This window comes from Phycodurus eques, chromosome 16 (genome assembly GCF_024500275.1).
Source record: "Phycodurus eques isolate BA_2022a chromosome 16, UOR_Pequ_1.1, whole genome shotgun sequence".
Classification (NCBI taxonomy): domain Eukaryota; kingdom Metazoa; phylum Chordata; class Actinopteri; order Syngnathiformes; family Syngnathidae; genus Phycodurus; species Phycodurus eques.
The window spans coordinates 3,935,294-3,951,518 of NC_084540.1; the positions used below are offsets into that span (position 1 = coordinate 3,935,294).

The 16,225-nt window shown below is 43.1% G+C and overlaps 1 protein-coding gene and 1 long non-coding RNA gene across 2 annotated transcripts; one reads left to right on the plus strand and one right to left on the minus strand.

Moving 5' to 3' along the window:
* The first annotated feature begins 169 nt into the window (after positions 1-169).
* LOC133414751 (uncharacterized) lies at positions 170-4,894 on the plus strand. The gene is made up of 3 exons (XR_009770073.1): positions 170-1,751; positions 2,377-2,615; positions 4,702-4,894. It is a non-coding gene; the product is annotated as an uncharacterized LOC133414751 (long non-coding RNA).
* Positions 1,265-10,898, minus strand: LOC133414750 (transmembrane protease serine 9-like). The gene is made up of 10 exons (XM_061700347.1): positions 10,833-10,898; positions 9,313-9,333; positions 9,045-9,207; positions 8,226-8,488; positions 7,384-7,529; positions 6,741-7,056; positions 6,394-6,559; positions 3,540-3,802; positions 3,007-3,155; positions 1,265-2,595 (listed from the first exon to the last, which is right to left on the minus strand). Exons 1-10 carry the CDS (start codon positions 10,876-10,878, stop codon positions 2,368-2,370), a joined length of 1,761 nt encoding a protein of 586 aa, XP_061556331.1. The 5' UTR covers positions 10,879-10,898; the 3' UTR covers positions 1,265-2,367.
* Positions 10,899-16,225: the final 5,327 nt, after the last annotated feature.

Sequence of the window (16,225 nt, forward strand, 5' to 3'; positions counted from 1 at the left end):
AAATAAAAACAGAATACATTGATTTGCAAATCAGACTGTTCGGACTGTTATGGACGCAAAGTTCCAAAGCCAGCATCTGTGATGGTATGGGGCTGTGTTAGTGCCAATGGCACTAACACATGGCAACTTACACATCTGTGAAGGCACCATTAATGCTGAAAGGTACATACAGGTTTTGGAGAAACATATGCTGCCATCCAAGCAACGTCTTCTTCATGGACGCCCCTGCTTATTTCAGCAAGACAATGCCAAACGACATTCTGCGCGTGTTACAACAGTGCGTTTATTTCCATAATTCCATTCAAAAAGTTCAATTTGTTTTAATAGATATTTATGTTTACATAGTTTGGGTTTCCAGCTCATGAAACCCACAAAATCAGGAATTCAGAAAATTTGAATACTGTGAAGAAATCAGGCCACATTTTGCAGGTCGTAAATGTTTTAAACTGAGTCTCACACATTAATCATCTACTAAACTCAAAGCACCCGCACAGGCTTCCCCATGTGTCGTTCAATTCCTTCAGTTTGGTTCAATTGTCTCAATTGGGCTCAATATGGGGAAGACTGCAGACTTGACAACTGACCAGAAGACCATCATTGATACCCTCCATAGGATGGGTAAGCCACAAAAGTTCATAACTATTGTATGATTTTTCACCAATTTATTTGTATGTCCTTGCATAAAATAAATATTCAGACAATTAAAAAGTTGACCTCAATACTTTCTAATGAAACCTTTGTTTGCAATTACTGAGGTCAAATGTTTGTTGTACCGGTTGATAGAAAGGCAACTCCCTATTTGTAAGTACTCGTAATTTATTTCTGTGCTATAATTCTTACAAGAAATTAACATGAGAAGAAATTGTATTGCATGGAGTTTTAGTTGAAATTCGATATGGGCGCCAGCATTAGCCACAAGTTTCTCAAGCCACCTGGCAACCGCATTAACTGATTTCACAAGGAACTCATGGGATGGAAGACATAACTTCTCGTATTCGCCCTTCCTGTTCTTCCAAAGTCATTGGTTTGGTCGAATATAGACTTGCTCCTTTAATCATGGAACATACACCCAAAACAAAAATTGATAAAAATATTACATGAATAAATTATAAGTATTTTAAAATAGGGAGTTACTTTTCAATCACCCTGTAGTTCTTGACCAGGTTTGCAAACACTGTCGCAGGTATTTTGGCCCACTGTAGAGAAGAGCTTCTCTCGATCTGTTTTGGGTCTTTTGCTGGCCAACTCCAGCTTTCAACTCCCACCACAGATTTTCTATGGGGTTGAAGTCTGGAGACTGGCTCGACCACTTCAGGACCTTGAAATGCTTCTTATGAGGCCGCTCCTTAGTTGCCTAGGTTGTGTGTTTGGGGTTATTGTCATGCAGGAAGAACCAGCCATGTTCCATCTTCAATACTCTTACAGGGGGAAGGAGGTTTTTTTGCCCAAAATCTCACAATACAATGTGGGTGGGTGGGATCTGGCATGGACCGCAGGTCGAGGGAGATTGTCAGTTATCATGTATTTCCTCCATCTGTTAATAATTATACCAACAGTTGTTCTTCTCACCATCTTGCTTCTTGTAATGTAGTTCATCCAAGCCTTGTGCAGGTCTACAATTTTGTCCCTTGTGTCCTTAAACAGTTCTCGTGTCTTGGCCAGGGTGGAGAGGTTGGAGTCTGACTGTTTGACGGCGTGGACACGTGTCTTATATACAGATATGGATTTTAAAACGGGGGCTATTACAACAGGTAATGTGTGGAAAATAGAAGAGCTTCTTTAAGATGAGAGAGCCATAATTATTGCTGGTTGGCAGGTGTCCAAATATTTATTTTTTGCAAGAATATACAAATACATTATTTAAAAATCATACCATGTGATTTCCTGGATTTTATTTCACCCCTTTAGCAATTAAAGCATCCACAACTGATCCAATGAGCCATTGGCAGTTTCCCTGAACAGGTCCATGCGTACTTAGACTTGCATGGCTTCATCTTTAAGACTCAATCCTGTATTCATAGAGCACTTTGAAAAACAGCACCAGCTTTAACATAATGCTGTACATAAACATTGAACACAAATAGAACAGAAAGACTATTGCCATTGAATGGTGCAGATACAACAAAATTGGGGATATGAAAACCTAAAACACAATCAATGATCAAATAATAATGACAGGCATATAGTTGTGTTGTGTAGTGTATGGCTGTATCAGTTGTGGTTGTAAATAAAAACAAGCGTATTTCAGCTTTAACTGGTGTTATCCACAAATGTATTCAATAAAGAAGTTGTGCAATTGCTCTCACTCTTTAAATAAGAAAATAAAATCGAGCTCTTCAGCTGGGATTTCATGCTAACCATGGTCCTTTATGGCAGTGGAACCTCAAGGTCCGGATCGGTGCCTGTGGACGTAAAGGTGACGAAGCCTGGCAGGTTGTCGTCGCCCATATGGCTGCTGATCCAGTCCTGGTACCGGGAAACCCGCGTGTAGACACCTGGAAACTCCGGCAAGGCGCAATCTTCTCCGAAGCTCACCACCCCGCTCTGGACCCACACGGACCCTTTTTTGCTCACCATGGGACTACCGGAATCACCCTGTGGAACACCAAGACCTGGTTAGCGGAACCACTTTTGCTTTTGTGACATCATTGACAGGCACAAATCAAGTGACAAATCTTAATGGGAAAAGCGAATCGGACCTAAAAGTTGCAACAATTGTTTCATTTTATGTTTGCAGCATGTGGAAAACACGATACCATGTCGACCCAATGACAAATGTTCACAATTTAGACTATCGCTTCAAATGACAACTCAGATTAGTGAATGTTCCATAAAAACGTCAAAAATAATACGATGAAACCGTTAAAAAGTTGACGTTTTCTGTGTTCAAGACTTCATAGTTACACTTACATAGTTTGTATGTTTCCCTTATGTATGCATGGTTATGTACAAATGAGCTCGTGTTGCTTTTGGTTGTCATCAAAAGCATGAAAACCATCATGTCACCTGACAGGCGTCCTTTCCTCCCTCTCTCAGGCCGGCACAAATCATGTTGTTTGTGATAATTCCCACCGAGCTGTAGTCGAGGCTGCACTGACAGTTCCCCACCACGGGAACCTTCACCTCCATCAGATTCTGGGGCGGTGGTGGAGGAACTGCACACACACACACACACACACACCAACGGCAACTCAATGAGCACTAACAAGCTATGGTCATGACGTGCCCCATGAAAAGAAGACATTGTGTAAACACCAAAAAGAAATGAAGCGAAAAACCATTTAGCATTTTCCAAAATCCTGATGTACATTTGTTTGGATTCAAGACAAAACTAAAGTGTCTCATTTTCCTTTGGGTTTGTCCCGTCAGAGGGTTATTCTTTTAAATTGTTATTCCACACCATATTAATCAGCGTACGCATTGTATTTTGACTAGTGCTGGGACATACAATGTGTTCTTTGTCGTTTAGTTCCCCTTCAATGTCCTTTTTTTTTTTTTTTTTTTGTAAATATCCAAGATAACAGGGAGTACCAACTGACCTCCCGTGCTGATGTCTCCCCAGCCGGTGACCCAGCTCTCGGTTCCGGGGAAGAAGGAGCTTTGGTCAGCCGCCAGGCAGACGGGCCGGATGTAGTTGTTGAAAGCCACGGGCGAGGAAAGCCTCAACAGGGCCAAGTCGTTGTCATTGGTGCGCGAGTTGTAGTCAGGGTGGCGGATGATCTCGATGATCTTCCGGCGTACCTCGTTAGGATTGGGACCCTGCTGGCTGTGACGACCCAAATACGCCTTCTCACGTCTAACTCTGCGCACACACACACACACACACACACACAGTGACGTTATTGGAGGCCTGCTTGAAGAGAGGAGAGTGGAGGACGGCCAGCTGAAAAACCCTCTCAAAACTTCTCCGATTAACCATTCCCTTCTGCTGCCTGGCGATTTTGGCCACAAAAAGCCTCACCTTTTTGTTCAATTTTTGTTTTCTTTCACTTACAGTGAGGGAAAGTTGATCAACTCCTACACTGACCGCAATGTTCCTTTTTTGCTCATCATATTTTACACCTCCTTCTGCCTGCCCTAATTCAGTCACTTTTGAAGCAGTTTAGAAAATGAACAAATTGCCGTACGTGTTATGTAGAATTCATATGTCATTACGTCAAATACAATGGTTGTGAGACGACTTAGTTCGAGGTGAACGCTCTCAGCGAATTCCATGGAAAATCCCGCGTCAGTTGCGGCCAATCAACATCATCCACCAGTCACATGATGGAAACCCTCCCCTAGGAACTGACACTTGGCTGTTCCTCAGTATTATTCACCCTGTCGTAGGCATCAAGTAAAATACCTTATGGCTGTGCCAAAGTGCTTTCTGTACTCGGGGTACTGTCTTGCTCCACGTTAGCACAGCTACCGTTAGCATTATATCAATTCTTATTGGACGTAGTCCACAACCACAGGGAGAAATCTTATCACTGTGCTTAAGTGCTTTCTCAGGTTGCTATTTTGATATATTTTAGCATACAAACTGTAAGCATGTTAGCATTGTATTAACACTTTTGAAATAGTTTGCATGTTATTATTCTTTACTTGTATTGTGTTGTTGTATTTGTTGCTATTATTGCTTTGTTTTTATGTATTGTTTTCTTTTTATTGTGGTGTGTATTGCATTTATAATGATTTATTGTTGTTGTTATATTGCAGCTGATCAGATTCTTGAGATAGCGTCAGCGCTCTCCTGCTCACAGCCTCTAGAGTGGTCATCCTTGCACCGTGAGTGAGTATGATGCTGGTACACTGCTGTGTTTTGGGCAGGGTTGTTTGTGTAGTGTGTTTGTGTAAACTTCTCAAGAGAAACCAATGACTCCACCCTACCTTGGCGTTGGGCCAATTAAAAGCTCTGATGAATGTGTCATACTGTATCATCACGTGACTAAAATTGTACAGTTATTTTTTTCAGAATGTACTGTAATTTCTTGTGTATAATCCAAATTTTTTCCCCAAAGAAATTGTCAAAAGTCAATAGTGTGCATTATACATATGTATAGGGGAAAATGGAAACAAAAACATTCACATTTTATAAATGTATGCCTCCATCTAGAGGTTATGATAAACTTGTACACTTTCATTCCAATATGCTACCGCCACATAGAGGTTATGAGAAAGGTGTACACTTTCATTCCAATAGGCCACCACCACCGAGTGGTTATGAAAAAAGTGTAGCCTACACTTTAATTCCAATATGACAGGGATACGTATGACTGCATATATGTACAGTTGTGCTCATAAGTTTACATACCTTGGGAGAATTTCTGAAATATTGTTTTTTTTTTTTTTAATATGACTGAACAAAAAGCATCATTAATTTCTTTATGGTTATGTTTCGTTTAATAAAAATGCCTTTCTGTAACGCTTGAACGTTTAATTTGAATCCCATTAAAATAAAATTAAATGTGTTTCGCCTGGTCCTTCATGTTTTCTTGAAAGAATTGTACCCATCTTACAAATTCTGCCTGGGTAATCAAACATATGAGCACAACTGTATGTTATGTCATTTACAAAATAAAAGTAGGGCTGTGAATTTCAAAATAAGAGCAAGTAAATTAAAAAAAGAATTTCATGTTCAAATAAAGTGCTTAACTTCTGAATAATTATTTGGAAAAAAACCCTAACAAAATACAGACAGCTCTTCATGTTTTGGTCATATGGGTAGAAGCAAAATCATGCATTGTAAAAATGCATTATACATAGGTAGAAGGGTTTTCCAGACTTTTGAGGTCAACTTTGGGGGGTGCGTATTATACATGGGTGCGCATTATACACGAGAAAAGACGTTACATGTTCAAATAAAGTGCTTAGCTTCAGAATAATTCTTTGAAAAAAAAACTAACAAAATACAGATAATTTTGTTTTGATCAGGTGGCACGGTGAGCGACTGGTTAGCACATCTGCCTCACAGTTCTGAGGACCGGGGTTCAAATCCCAGCCCTGTCTGGTTGGAGTTTGCATGTTCTCCCCGTGCCTGGGTGGGTTTTCTCCGGGCACTCCGGTTTCCTCCCACATCCCAAAAACATGCATGGTACGTTGATTTAAGACTCTAAATTGCCCGTAGGTGTGAATGTGAGTGCGAATGGTTGTTTGTTTATATGTGCCCTGCGATTGGCTGGCGACCAGTTCAGAGTGTACCCCGCCTCTCGCCCGAAGAGAGCTGGGATAGGCTCCAGCGCGCCCGCGACCCTAGTGAGGATAAAGTGGTACAGAAAATGGATGGATGTTTTGGTCATATGGGTAGAAGCAAAATCATGCATTGTAAAAATGCATTATACATAGGTAGAAGGGTTTTCCAGACTTTTGAGGTGACGTGTGTGTGTGTATGTGTCTGTGTGTGCGTCTCACCTCTTACGAAAGCAGTGTGCCGCCGACAGCACCCACTCGTTGTTGATGAGCGACCCCCCGCAGATGTGTCTCCTCGACCTGTGCAGGCTCACCTGCCAGGGCCACGCACCTGAAGGGGCCTCCTGACCCCCCACGATGCGGGTGTTGAAAGGGGCCTGCCCGCACACTGAAAAGGCAACCGTGTGCAAACACACACACACACACACACACACACACACACGAGGGTGGGCAAACGTTTTGTGCTCAAGACCCAAATTAGATTTTTAAAACAGACAGATGGGCCAACTCATTTGAAAATGAGGTTTAAAAAAAGGAAAAAGGCAGAAGAAAGGGAGGCTGAAACTCACCATCAAGGAGCAGGCTGGTGGGGATTAGGGGTGTGGTGGTGGGTGGGATAGTGGTAGTGGTGGTTTGGGGAGTGGTGGGGGGTGGCAGGCCACTGCAGCTAACCTCCACGTCTGGGTCCGTGCCCGGAGACGTGAAGGAGACAAAGCCTGGCAGGTTGTCGTTGCCTGTGAGGATGCTGATCCAATCCTGGTACTGGGACACCCGCGCGTAGACGCCCGGAAACGCCGGCAGGGCGCAACCTACACCAAAGCTCACCACCCCGCTCTGGACCCACACGGACCCTTGTTTGCTCACCATGGGACCACCCGAATCACCCTGTGGAACACCGCATTCTCCTTGTTAGGATGGGGTCAAGATCACGTTGGTGTATGTGGCACGCCGTTTCTCTCTGCCAGTGTTGTGTGTTTTTGTGCTGTTAATGTTGCTTTTAACTTAAACGGTCAACTCTCTGCTGGTCTATCATCACCAAACTTTACTTGATCTACGATTTATTGGCAACGATCAATTTCATTAGACAGGCCTCTGCATTATCAGTCTTTAAATCACTTCTTCAAACACAATTCCACTTCGGTGCACTGTACTTGCTTTTCCAGCGCATAACAAATATACTTGTTTTGTTTTTCATGAAAAACATGAAGTCACCTGACAGGAGTCCTTTCCTCCCTCTCTCAGACCAGCGCAAATCATGTTGTCGGTGATTCTTCCTATGCCGTAGTCACATTGGCACTGGCGGTTTCCTACTACGGGAACCTCCACTTCCATCAGGTCTTGGGGGGATGGTAGAGGAACTGCAAACCACAACAACACCAAATGTGTGTCACTGACAAACCAGGTGTTCCTCTGCTATAGCTTGGAATTAAGTGATTGTCTTTAATTGTTTTTTACAGTTTATAGGAAAAACGGCATTTAGAGTTTTGTGCCTTCTGTGTAGTACCACATTGTGCCGCACTATACCTGGCAGCACTGAGCTCTATTGGAAGACATGCAGTGCAATTAAGAGCAAGAAGAAGAGGTAGAGACTGTCCCCATAATAAGCGCCGCACGGTTAGTGGCTCTCAAGTCGCAGATAGAATATATGCTGGTGTAGCAGGGCATGACATCAACACTCGCCAAATGTGGGTCCATTTCCACGAGCCCCTTTTTTTGTCAACTTCAAAGCATTTGCTAATACACAACAATTATAAAAGAGCCCAAAAATATTCTTTCCTATGAAAGTTTTTTTAAAAAAGTCAAATGTACTTTTATCTTGAAGCACGTACCTTAAACACTTGACGTTGGAAGCTAACGATGGTTATACAAGAGCAGCTGCTTGCCGGTGCGATAAGCACCAATTTACATATGATCTGAAGAGGTCGACGAATCGCAAAAATAATCGATGCCAGGCATAACGTACTTGTTTTCGTAAACGTCAAAGACAGTTTTCATTGAACTAAAGGTACTCGCTTTTAGAAAAACATAAAGGGCGATTGGGAGTGTCAACCGACCTCCCGAGCCGATGGACCCCCAACCGGTGACCCAGCTGTCAGTTCCGGCGAAGAAGGAGCTTTGGGCCGCCGCCAGGCAGACAGGGCGGATGAAGTCACTGAAGGCCACGGGCGAGGAAAGCCTCAACATCGCCACGTCGTTGTCATTGGTCAGCGCGTCGTAGTCGGGATGGCGGATTTGCTCCACGACGCTGCGGCTCACCTCGTTAGGATTGGAACCCTGTTGGCTCTGACGACCCACAAGCGCCGTCAGAGGACTAGTACTGCACACACACACACAAAATGACTTTTTATTTTTTTTTAGGTTTGTATTGCTTTGTTGTTATTAGTTGTTTCGTTTTGTGATTGATTTGGATTATTATTGTTTTGTTATTGTATTGAAATATACTTTTTGGCCACTCCAGGCCACTTTTGGAGTATTCCAACCCATGAAAAGTACATTTTAAAAATTCCTTTATTTACTGGGGCGGCACAGCAATTGAGTGGTGAGCAAGACTGCCTCACAGTTTAGAGGTCGTGGGTTTGAATCTTGGCTCTGGCCTTCCTGTGTGGAGTTTGCATGTTGCATGATCTCCCCATGCTTACGTTCCGAAAGGTGCATGTTAGCTTCACCGAAGTCTCTAAATGGTTATTAGGTGCTACCACATGACGCCATTTTTGGACAAGGGAGCATTTTCATTAAATATTTGTAGTTCCTTGAATGACTTACTGCACTCCCAGATGCAGTTTTAATTTGGATGATCTCATCACATGGTTGGGAATCTGCGCTTTCATTGGGGGAAATGGACTAGTGTGTGTGTGCGCGTGTTTGTTTCTGACCTGAAGATGCAGTGTGCGGCTGACAGCACCCACTCGCTGTTGATTAGCGACCCCCCACAGAAGTGGAACCCGAATATCTGCAGGCTCACTTGCCAGGGCCACGCACCTGCGGGGGCCGCCTCACCCCCCACGATGCGCGGGTTGAGCGGAGGCCTCCCGCATACTGAACACACGCGCGCACACAAACACACAAGAATTGAGATGTGTCACAAGGGAGGCAGCGAGGTGGGGAGGAAGGAAGGATGTAGGAAGGAAGGCTGCGACTCACCATTTAGTTGCGCGCCACACTCTGAAGATGCACATATGATAACATGTCAAACTTGATCATGTGATTAATACAGGTGTGCTGACAATGATATGCAATGTATTTCAAAAGTCGCTTCTATCTTAAAAAAAATGAACATCACACATTGTATTGAAAAAAAAAAAAAAAAAACACATCATAAAAGTCGTCAGAAGGGTTATCACTTGACCAACAAAGTCAGGAAAAAGCAAAATGAGTCTACAAACCCAAACATTTACTGTAGAAAGTCAAAAATGTCAATCACAGAGCAGATATTAAGACGTATTGGCACCGTTTCTGACCACTGCTTCACATCTGCGTTGCCTTAAATCACTCTTGAACTATAATACAAACAGTTTAAGACTGCTGTACTACCTTCCTCTGATAGCCTGGTTTCGACTCCATGCAACACAGATGTGAAACACTTGTCAAGAATGCTTCTTAGGCAACTATTCAGTGCAAAACAAATCCAACCATGCAGTGAAGAATCCTTGAAGATTTTGCTTTTCTGTCAATCATGGAGCTAATATTTAGTCATATAGGCAGCTTCACATCTGTGTTGCATGGAGTCAATTGTCTTTTTCTTTTTTCTATTCCAGACCTGGACCATTGGACAACGTCTCACAATTTAGAGTTTTCAGTTCATGCCCTCAAAAGTCAAACGTTGATTGTATGAGCGACTATTTCTAACAAGTGCATCACTTCTGTGTTGCATGGAGTCCACCCACTTGTGTCACCTGTGTGAATGGTCAAATGTAAGTTCATTGTTTCTGGTCTGGAATATCAGTTGACAAGTGACTCCATGCAATTGATGTGAACCAGCTATCAGCCTACAATTGCTTTTCCTGAATTTTCTTCGATGTTTTGATTTGGAATCCTGTGTTCAGTGTTTATTGTTTACATCTGCGTAAATAAAAGATAAGATAAGGGTGCCAATGTAACGAAAGGCACATAGCCAATAGACGAACACTTGGAACTGAGTCCTACCACAAATAGCGAAAATCCACCAGTAATTGACACCCTAACCCTTATAATTAAATATAGATGACTCCAGATGCACAAAGCACTATTTTTGTCTCAATGAAGCTCCTCAACTCACTTGCATCTATAATAGGTTTTAGATCCGTATTTTAATGCTGTCTGCCTCCTGCGCTGGCCAGCCGAAGAACAATTCGGTGGACAATAAAAAAAATAATTATATTCTATTGTTCAACATGACGCTACTATTATATTAGAAGAGCCTTTATCCCGAGCACGCAATCAGCAAAGTGGTGAGTGAGTGAATAATGGAGGATCGGTTCACCCCAACAAATCCGGGCGAATCCCAAAAGGGCACAAAATAGCAATTCCAGCCATTAGCTGATTTTTGAATTTGTCTATCCATAAGTAAAACAGTTGCAACAAATAGCAAAAAGAACACAAGGACAAAATGGAAAGTAACATTTTCAAATGTCCTTCTTTGACCCCCCCCCCCCCCAGAAAAAAAAGAAGGACGAATCTCTGACCTTTGAGCAGCAGCAGTAGAAACAACATCAACCTTGAAGTGTCCATGGCCAAGCCAGACGATGCCCGATGACCTCAGCAACCTCCTAAAGTACCCACACAGGACACGCCCACATACAAAGATATGCCGTCTTTACATCCTACACTTGTGCAATGGCCACGCCCACATGTAGATCGGAAAGAATTTGTGTTTCCCCGAAAGTTGCGCAATTCTTTTCAGAAAGAACGACAACACACCTTAATGTCTCCTTTGCCAGGCCACGACTATGATTATTTTATCTTCTTGCAGTTTGCCAACCAGCAGCATCGAAACCAATTTCGGTGCAAATCCCGCAACCTGTTACTACCGCGTCAATGTCTTCGTCCAACACACACAAATAAATTATAAGACTAAGCAAATAACAGCAATACACACACACACACACACACACACACATATATAAATAAATATATATATATTTATTTATACACACACACAGCGGCTGAAATAAGTATTTAACACGTCACCATTTTTCTCACTAAATATACTTCCAAAGGTGCTGTTGACCCAAAAATTTCACCAGATGTTGGGAACAAACCAAGTAATCCGTACATATAAAGAAAGCGGTACAAAAAAAAGATCAGAAATTAAGTTGTGTGTAAAAATGTGAAATGACTCAACAAAAATTGTGTTCCGCAGTGCAGCAATCCAGCCCCTTGTCAGTGCAAATGAATATCAGTTGGTTCAGTCCTAATTGATGTCCTACAAAAAGGTCTCATTGCCGAGGTGTGAGTCAAGACACATATCATGATGGGTAAGAGCAGAGAGCTGTCTCAAGACCATCGCAAACTAATTGTTGCAAAACATAATGATGGCATTGGTTACAGGCGTATATCTAAGCTTCTGATCGTTCTAGTGAGCAAGGTTGGGCCATAATACGTAAATGGAAAGCCAATCATACCACCATACATTTGCTTCGATCAGGTGCTCCTCGCAACATTTCTGACAGAGGGGTGCAAAGAATAATCTGTGGAGAGCTTCAGAAAGACCTGGGATTAGGAGGTACTCTTGTCACAAGAAAAATAGTGAGTAATGGCCTGTATGCACGCTGAGCACGCAAGACCCCATTGCTGGAAAAAAAGCATGTCAAAAGTTAGGCTCCAGCACTCCCGCGACCCTTGTGAGGATAAGCGGCTCAGAAAATGAATGGATGGATGGATTACTTGGCATGTTCCCAACATCGAGTGAAAGTTTCAAGTCAATAGCACCTTTGGAAATATATTTAATGAGAAAAATGGTACGACACACACATACACACAGATACACACAGCAGCTGACATAAGTATTTAACACGTCACCATTTTTCTGACTAAGAGAGTGGCACTTACCAAGGGGAAGTTGTGCATTTCTGGACTTGTCTTTATGGTTATTTTTTTGTACTCATAAAATATGCAGGTATACCTATAGCATGTTTTGAATAAAAAAACAATATATATATATTTGTCTTATTTGTGTGTTCGGTGAATGCACGAATGAAACTTGCAGGGCTCACTACATCCAACGAGCTTAATAGCCACTGATTTAGACATAAACCAAATGTGGACAAAACATCCAGGGGTGCAGCCAGAGTTTTTTGGGTGGGTGGTTTGGGGTCTCTGATAGAAAATTTTCACCCAGAACAACACTATATTGGGGGCATCCACAGGGTGGCCGTGAATGGCGGGCTTGGCCACCCCACCACGGCCACCACCTAGCTTTGCCCCTGGACACATGTAATGTTCTAGAAAGTACTGTCATTGCTTTTGTCCCATTTGACTGCACTCACACCTCCATGCATCCATTTTCTGAGCCGCTTCTCCTCATTAGGGTGGCGGGCATGCTGGAGCCTATCCCAGCTATCATCGGGCGGGGCACACCTGAACTGGTTGCCAGCTAATTGAAGTTGATCAATATAATTATAGTGTCAAAATGTCACTGAAATAATTTGACGGTTTAATGTAGAAGTTTTTTCTTTGAATTTAATTACTGTGACTCATTGTTTCCCAGTGCTAGACACCACAAACAACACAGTCACACATTTCCTGTCTGTCAACTTTGACTGAAGGAAGATGACTGATAGAACGCAGCACGGAAATTTAGATTTTACTCCCAACAAAACCGAGCAGGACAATAAATGATGTATCAAGCCAACTTTACGGGTTACGTAAATGGGGTGTTCGGTCCCTGTACGACGAGTGTCAGAGTTTGGTCCTCATTGCCGGCAGTAAGTCGGATTCACTTCCGGTGAGGGTTGGAGTCCGTAAAGGCTGCCCTTTGTCACCGATTCTTTTCATAACTTTTATGGACAGAATTTCTCGGCGCAGCCGAGGCGTAGGGGGTCTCCGGTTTGTTGGCCTCAGTATTGCATCTCTGCTTTTTGCAGATGATGTGATTCTGTTGGCTTCATTAAGCCGTGATCTCCAACTCTCACTGGAGCGGTTCGCAGCCGAGTGTGAAGCGGCTGGGATGAGAATCAGCACCTCCAAATCTGAGACCGTGGTCCTCAGTTGGAAAAGGGTGGAGTGCACTCTCCAGGTCGGGGATTGGATCCTGCCCCAAGTGGAGGAGTTCAAATATCTTGGGGTCTTGTGTGAGTGAGAGAAGAATGGAACGGGAGACCGACAAGCGGATCGGCCCAGCGTCTGCAGTGATGCGGACTTTGTATTGGCCCCTTGTGGTAAAGAAGGAGCTAAGTTGAAAGGCGACACTCGTGACCAAAAGAACAAGATGCCGGATACAAGCGGGGGAAATGAGCCAGCGACAGCCTTCATCAGAGCTGTCTGCACTTCCTGGTGTGACGTGCCCAAAAAAATCTGATCGGGCAGGGAAACTTTCAAATTAATCTTACCCAACCGGGTCTGCCGGTGAAAAATGGTGTTCCAGGTGTGTGGGAGGATATATGGTGTCAATCATCTTTGTGTGCGTACATGTGAACTAAAGGGTTCTGCGTCCCAGAAATAACAAAAACTCTTTTGGCTGGGAGGCAACTCAGGTACTATTTTTCAACTGAATGGAACATGAGGCCATTGCCACCTCACGAATGTTGTTGATGGACAGGGATTTTCTGTAAGGCATCTTAAAGACTGTCGTTTTGCAGTCCAAAAGAATGCTTCCATTTGTTGTTTCGGGCGTGCCTGTGACTTGGTAGCAAAAATATTTGCGTTTTTCCACACCAAATTTCAGGCTAGTTACATTTAACTTATGAAGCCTGATCGAATGAGAGGCCAAACATCTTCTGAGGGCTCTTTCATGCAGCACTTGGCAAAGTGTCTGACGCCCTCGACTTTCCCATTCATTGTGTGTTCGCTGAGTGGGCGTCAGTGCGTTTTGACGTGACGGCGAGCGTCACAAGACCTCTGCATTGATACGACGCTCGGCGTCGCGTCATCGGACGGAAACATTTTCTATTCTGGAGCATTGATGCAGTAATGTCAAAAAGCTTCCTTACTTTTGCACAAAATAAAAAAACAACAAAAAAAGAAGGATTCCTAAAACTGTGAGAATATTACAGGGACTGATGAGATGAAAGTTGAGCTTTTTTTGAAGGTGTGTGTCTTATTACATCTGGTGTAAATGTTGCACAGGATTTCAGAAAAACAACATCCTACCAACAGTTAAACATGGCGGTGGTAGTGTGATGGTCTGGGGCTGCTTCTGCCCTTCAGGACCTGGACAACTTGCTGTGATTGATGCAACCATGAATTCCGCTCTTTTACAGAAAATCCCAAATCAGTTTCTGACCTCAAGCTGAAGCACACTTGGATTCTGCAGCAGTGATGCTGGTAACGCATTACAAAGTAACGTAAGCGGATAAAACGTAATTTATTTAAGAAATACTCAAAAAATCCGCCATTTTGAGTAACAAGCCAAGTAACACATTACTTTTCCTCACACCAAACAATAATTTGTAGCTGGTGATTCAAACAAAGAGCAGTCCAAGTGTGCAGTCGCATTTCACCCAGACCGTCCTTTATTCCAACAAATGGAAGAAAGTGATTGGGAAATGCTGCAGTTTGCTGGCAACCAGTTCAGGGCGTACCCCGCCTCCTACCCGATGATAGCTGGGAAAGGCTCCAGCACATGCTTCTTGTTGATGATATCACTCTGTAACTTGTGTGGCGTACATTACCAAGTAATGGGTACGGTTAAGCTAATGCTTTTTTGGTACTGTGGATAAGTGATTATTCCTGCCACTTGGCAGCTGCTGAAAGTAACTAACTAACTTAGTTACTTTTTAAATGAAGTAATCAGCAGTCACTAAGTTACTTTTAAGCTGAAGCAATCAGTACAGTAACTAAGTTACTTTTTCAAGGTAACTATGGCAACAATGTTCTGCAGCAGGATAATGATCTAAAACACGCCAGCAGGTGGCTGTTTTTCATTGCGTACAAAGCCATGACTCTCGAAAAGTGGACCTTTTAATTCCACTTGGATAGTAAATGTTTTTTCTTTTGCTTTTAGGTGGATTTTTATTCTTCTTGAACTCCCCGATTTCCGTAGTGGTCTCTGGCGTTGAGTGTAGCCCAAGGGTGTACTGGGCCCAAAATTCAGCCCAGGAATTTAGATGGAGAGGCCTCAGATGCGCACAACCAAAGACCGAATTTCTTTGATCCTCCTGCCTTGCAATGAAGGCCCGAACACTAACCAATGAGCGGTCACCGTGATTTTAGGTCTCATCATTGTAGCGTATATTGGCCTTTGGATAAAATGTAATTTTTTTAAGAATTAAATTCATCGAAGCAGCAATGCAGCAGTGTAACATATGAAAAATGACGAGAAACCTTTTGTCAGTCTCATCATCTAAAGGTTGCTACATTTTATGAAATACGAGTCCTAGATGACAGAGGTCTCCTTATTAAACTCAAAACACACACAAAACACAACAAAGAGTGGAATTTTATAGACTATTTAATGAAATCTACGAGGGATCTAGAGGGAAACACAAAGAGGCTAACTACAGGAAGAAAATAACACTAATACTGGTGAAAGCAAGAAAGATAGGCGCACGAAAAGGGAAATAGAACACTTTGTTGCTGGAATAAAGTTGAGAACGTGAGCGGGCCAAGCTCCTGCTCTCAGCTGTGTGCGTGGCTGACCAGTACGGGGTGCCGGTAGTTACTTGCTGAGGTTCCGCCAACCGATCGCAGCTAGGGAAAGCGATTGAAGCTGCATGCTTCCTCGATCGAAAACGCTACCGGCTACGTTTTGGCGGGCGTTCACGCATGTGGTGACGCACGGAAAAACAAGAGAGCCAGACACGGAAAAGAATCAAGATTTGACGGGAAGCTGCTAATTAGGTTAAGGTCCAGTAGGCGTCTTCTAGTGGTTGTCTCGAACAGTACTGCCGCTTGGAAGAATGCAGCTTATCAAGTTGCG

Excerpts from the sequence above, each read along its gene's own strand:
- LOC133414750 (XM_061700347.1), bottom strand. The coding sequence starts at position 10,878 with ATGGACACTTCAAGGTTGATGTTGTTTCTACTGCTGCTGCTCAAAG. Across the intron at positions 9,334-10,832 it reads TCTACTGCTGCTGCTCAAAG|AGTGTGGCGCGCAACTAAAT; the intron begins GTCAGAGATTCG and ends GTGCATCTTCAG. Across the intron at positions 6,560-6,740 it reads CACCAGCCTGCTCCTTGATG|TGTGCGGGCAGGCCCCTTTC; the intron begins GTGAGTTTCAGC and ends TTGCCTTTTCAG.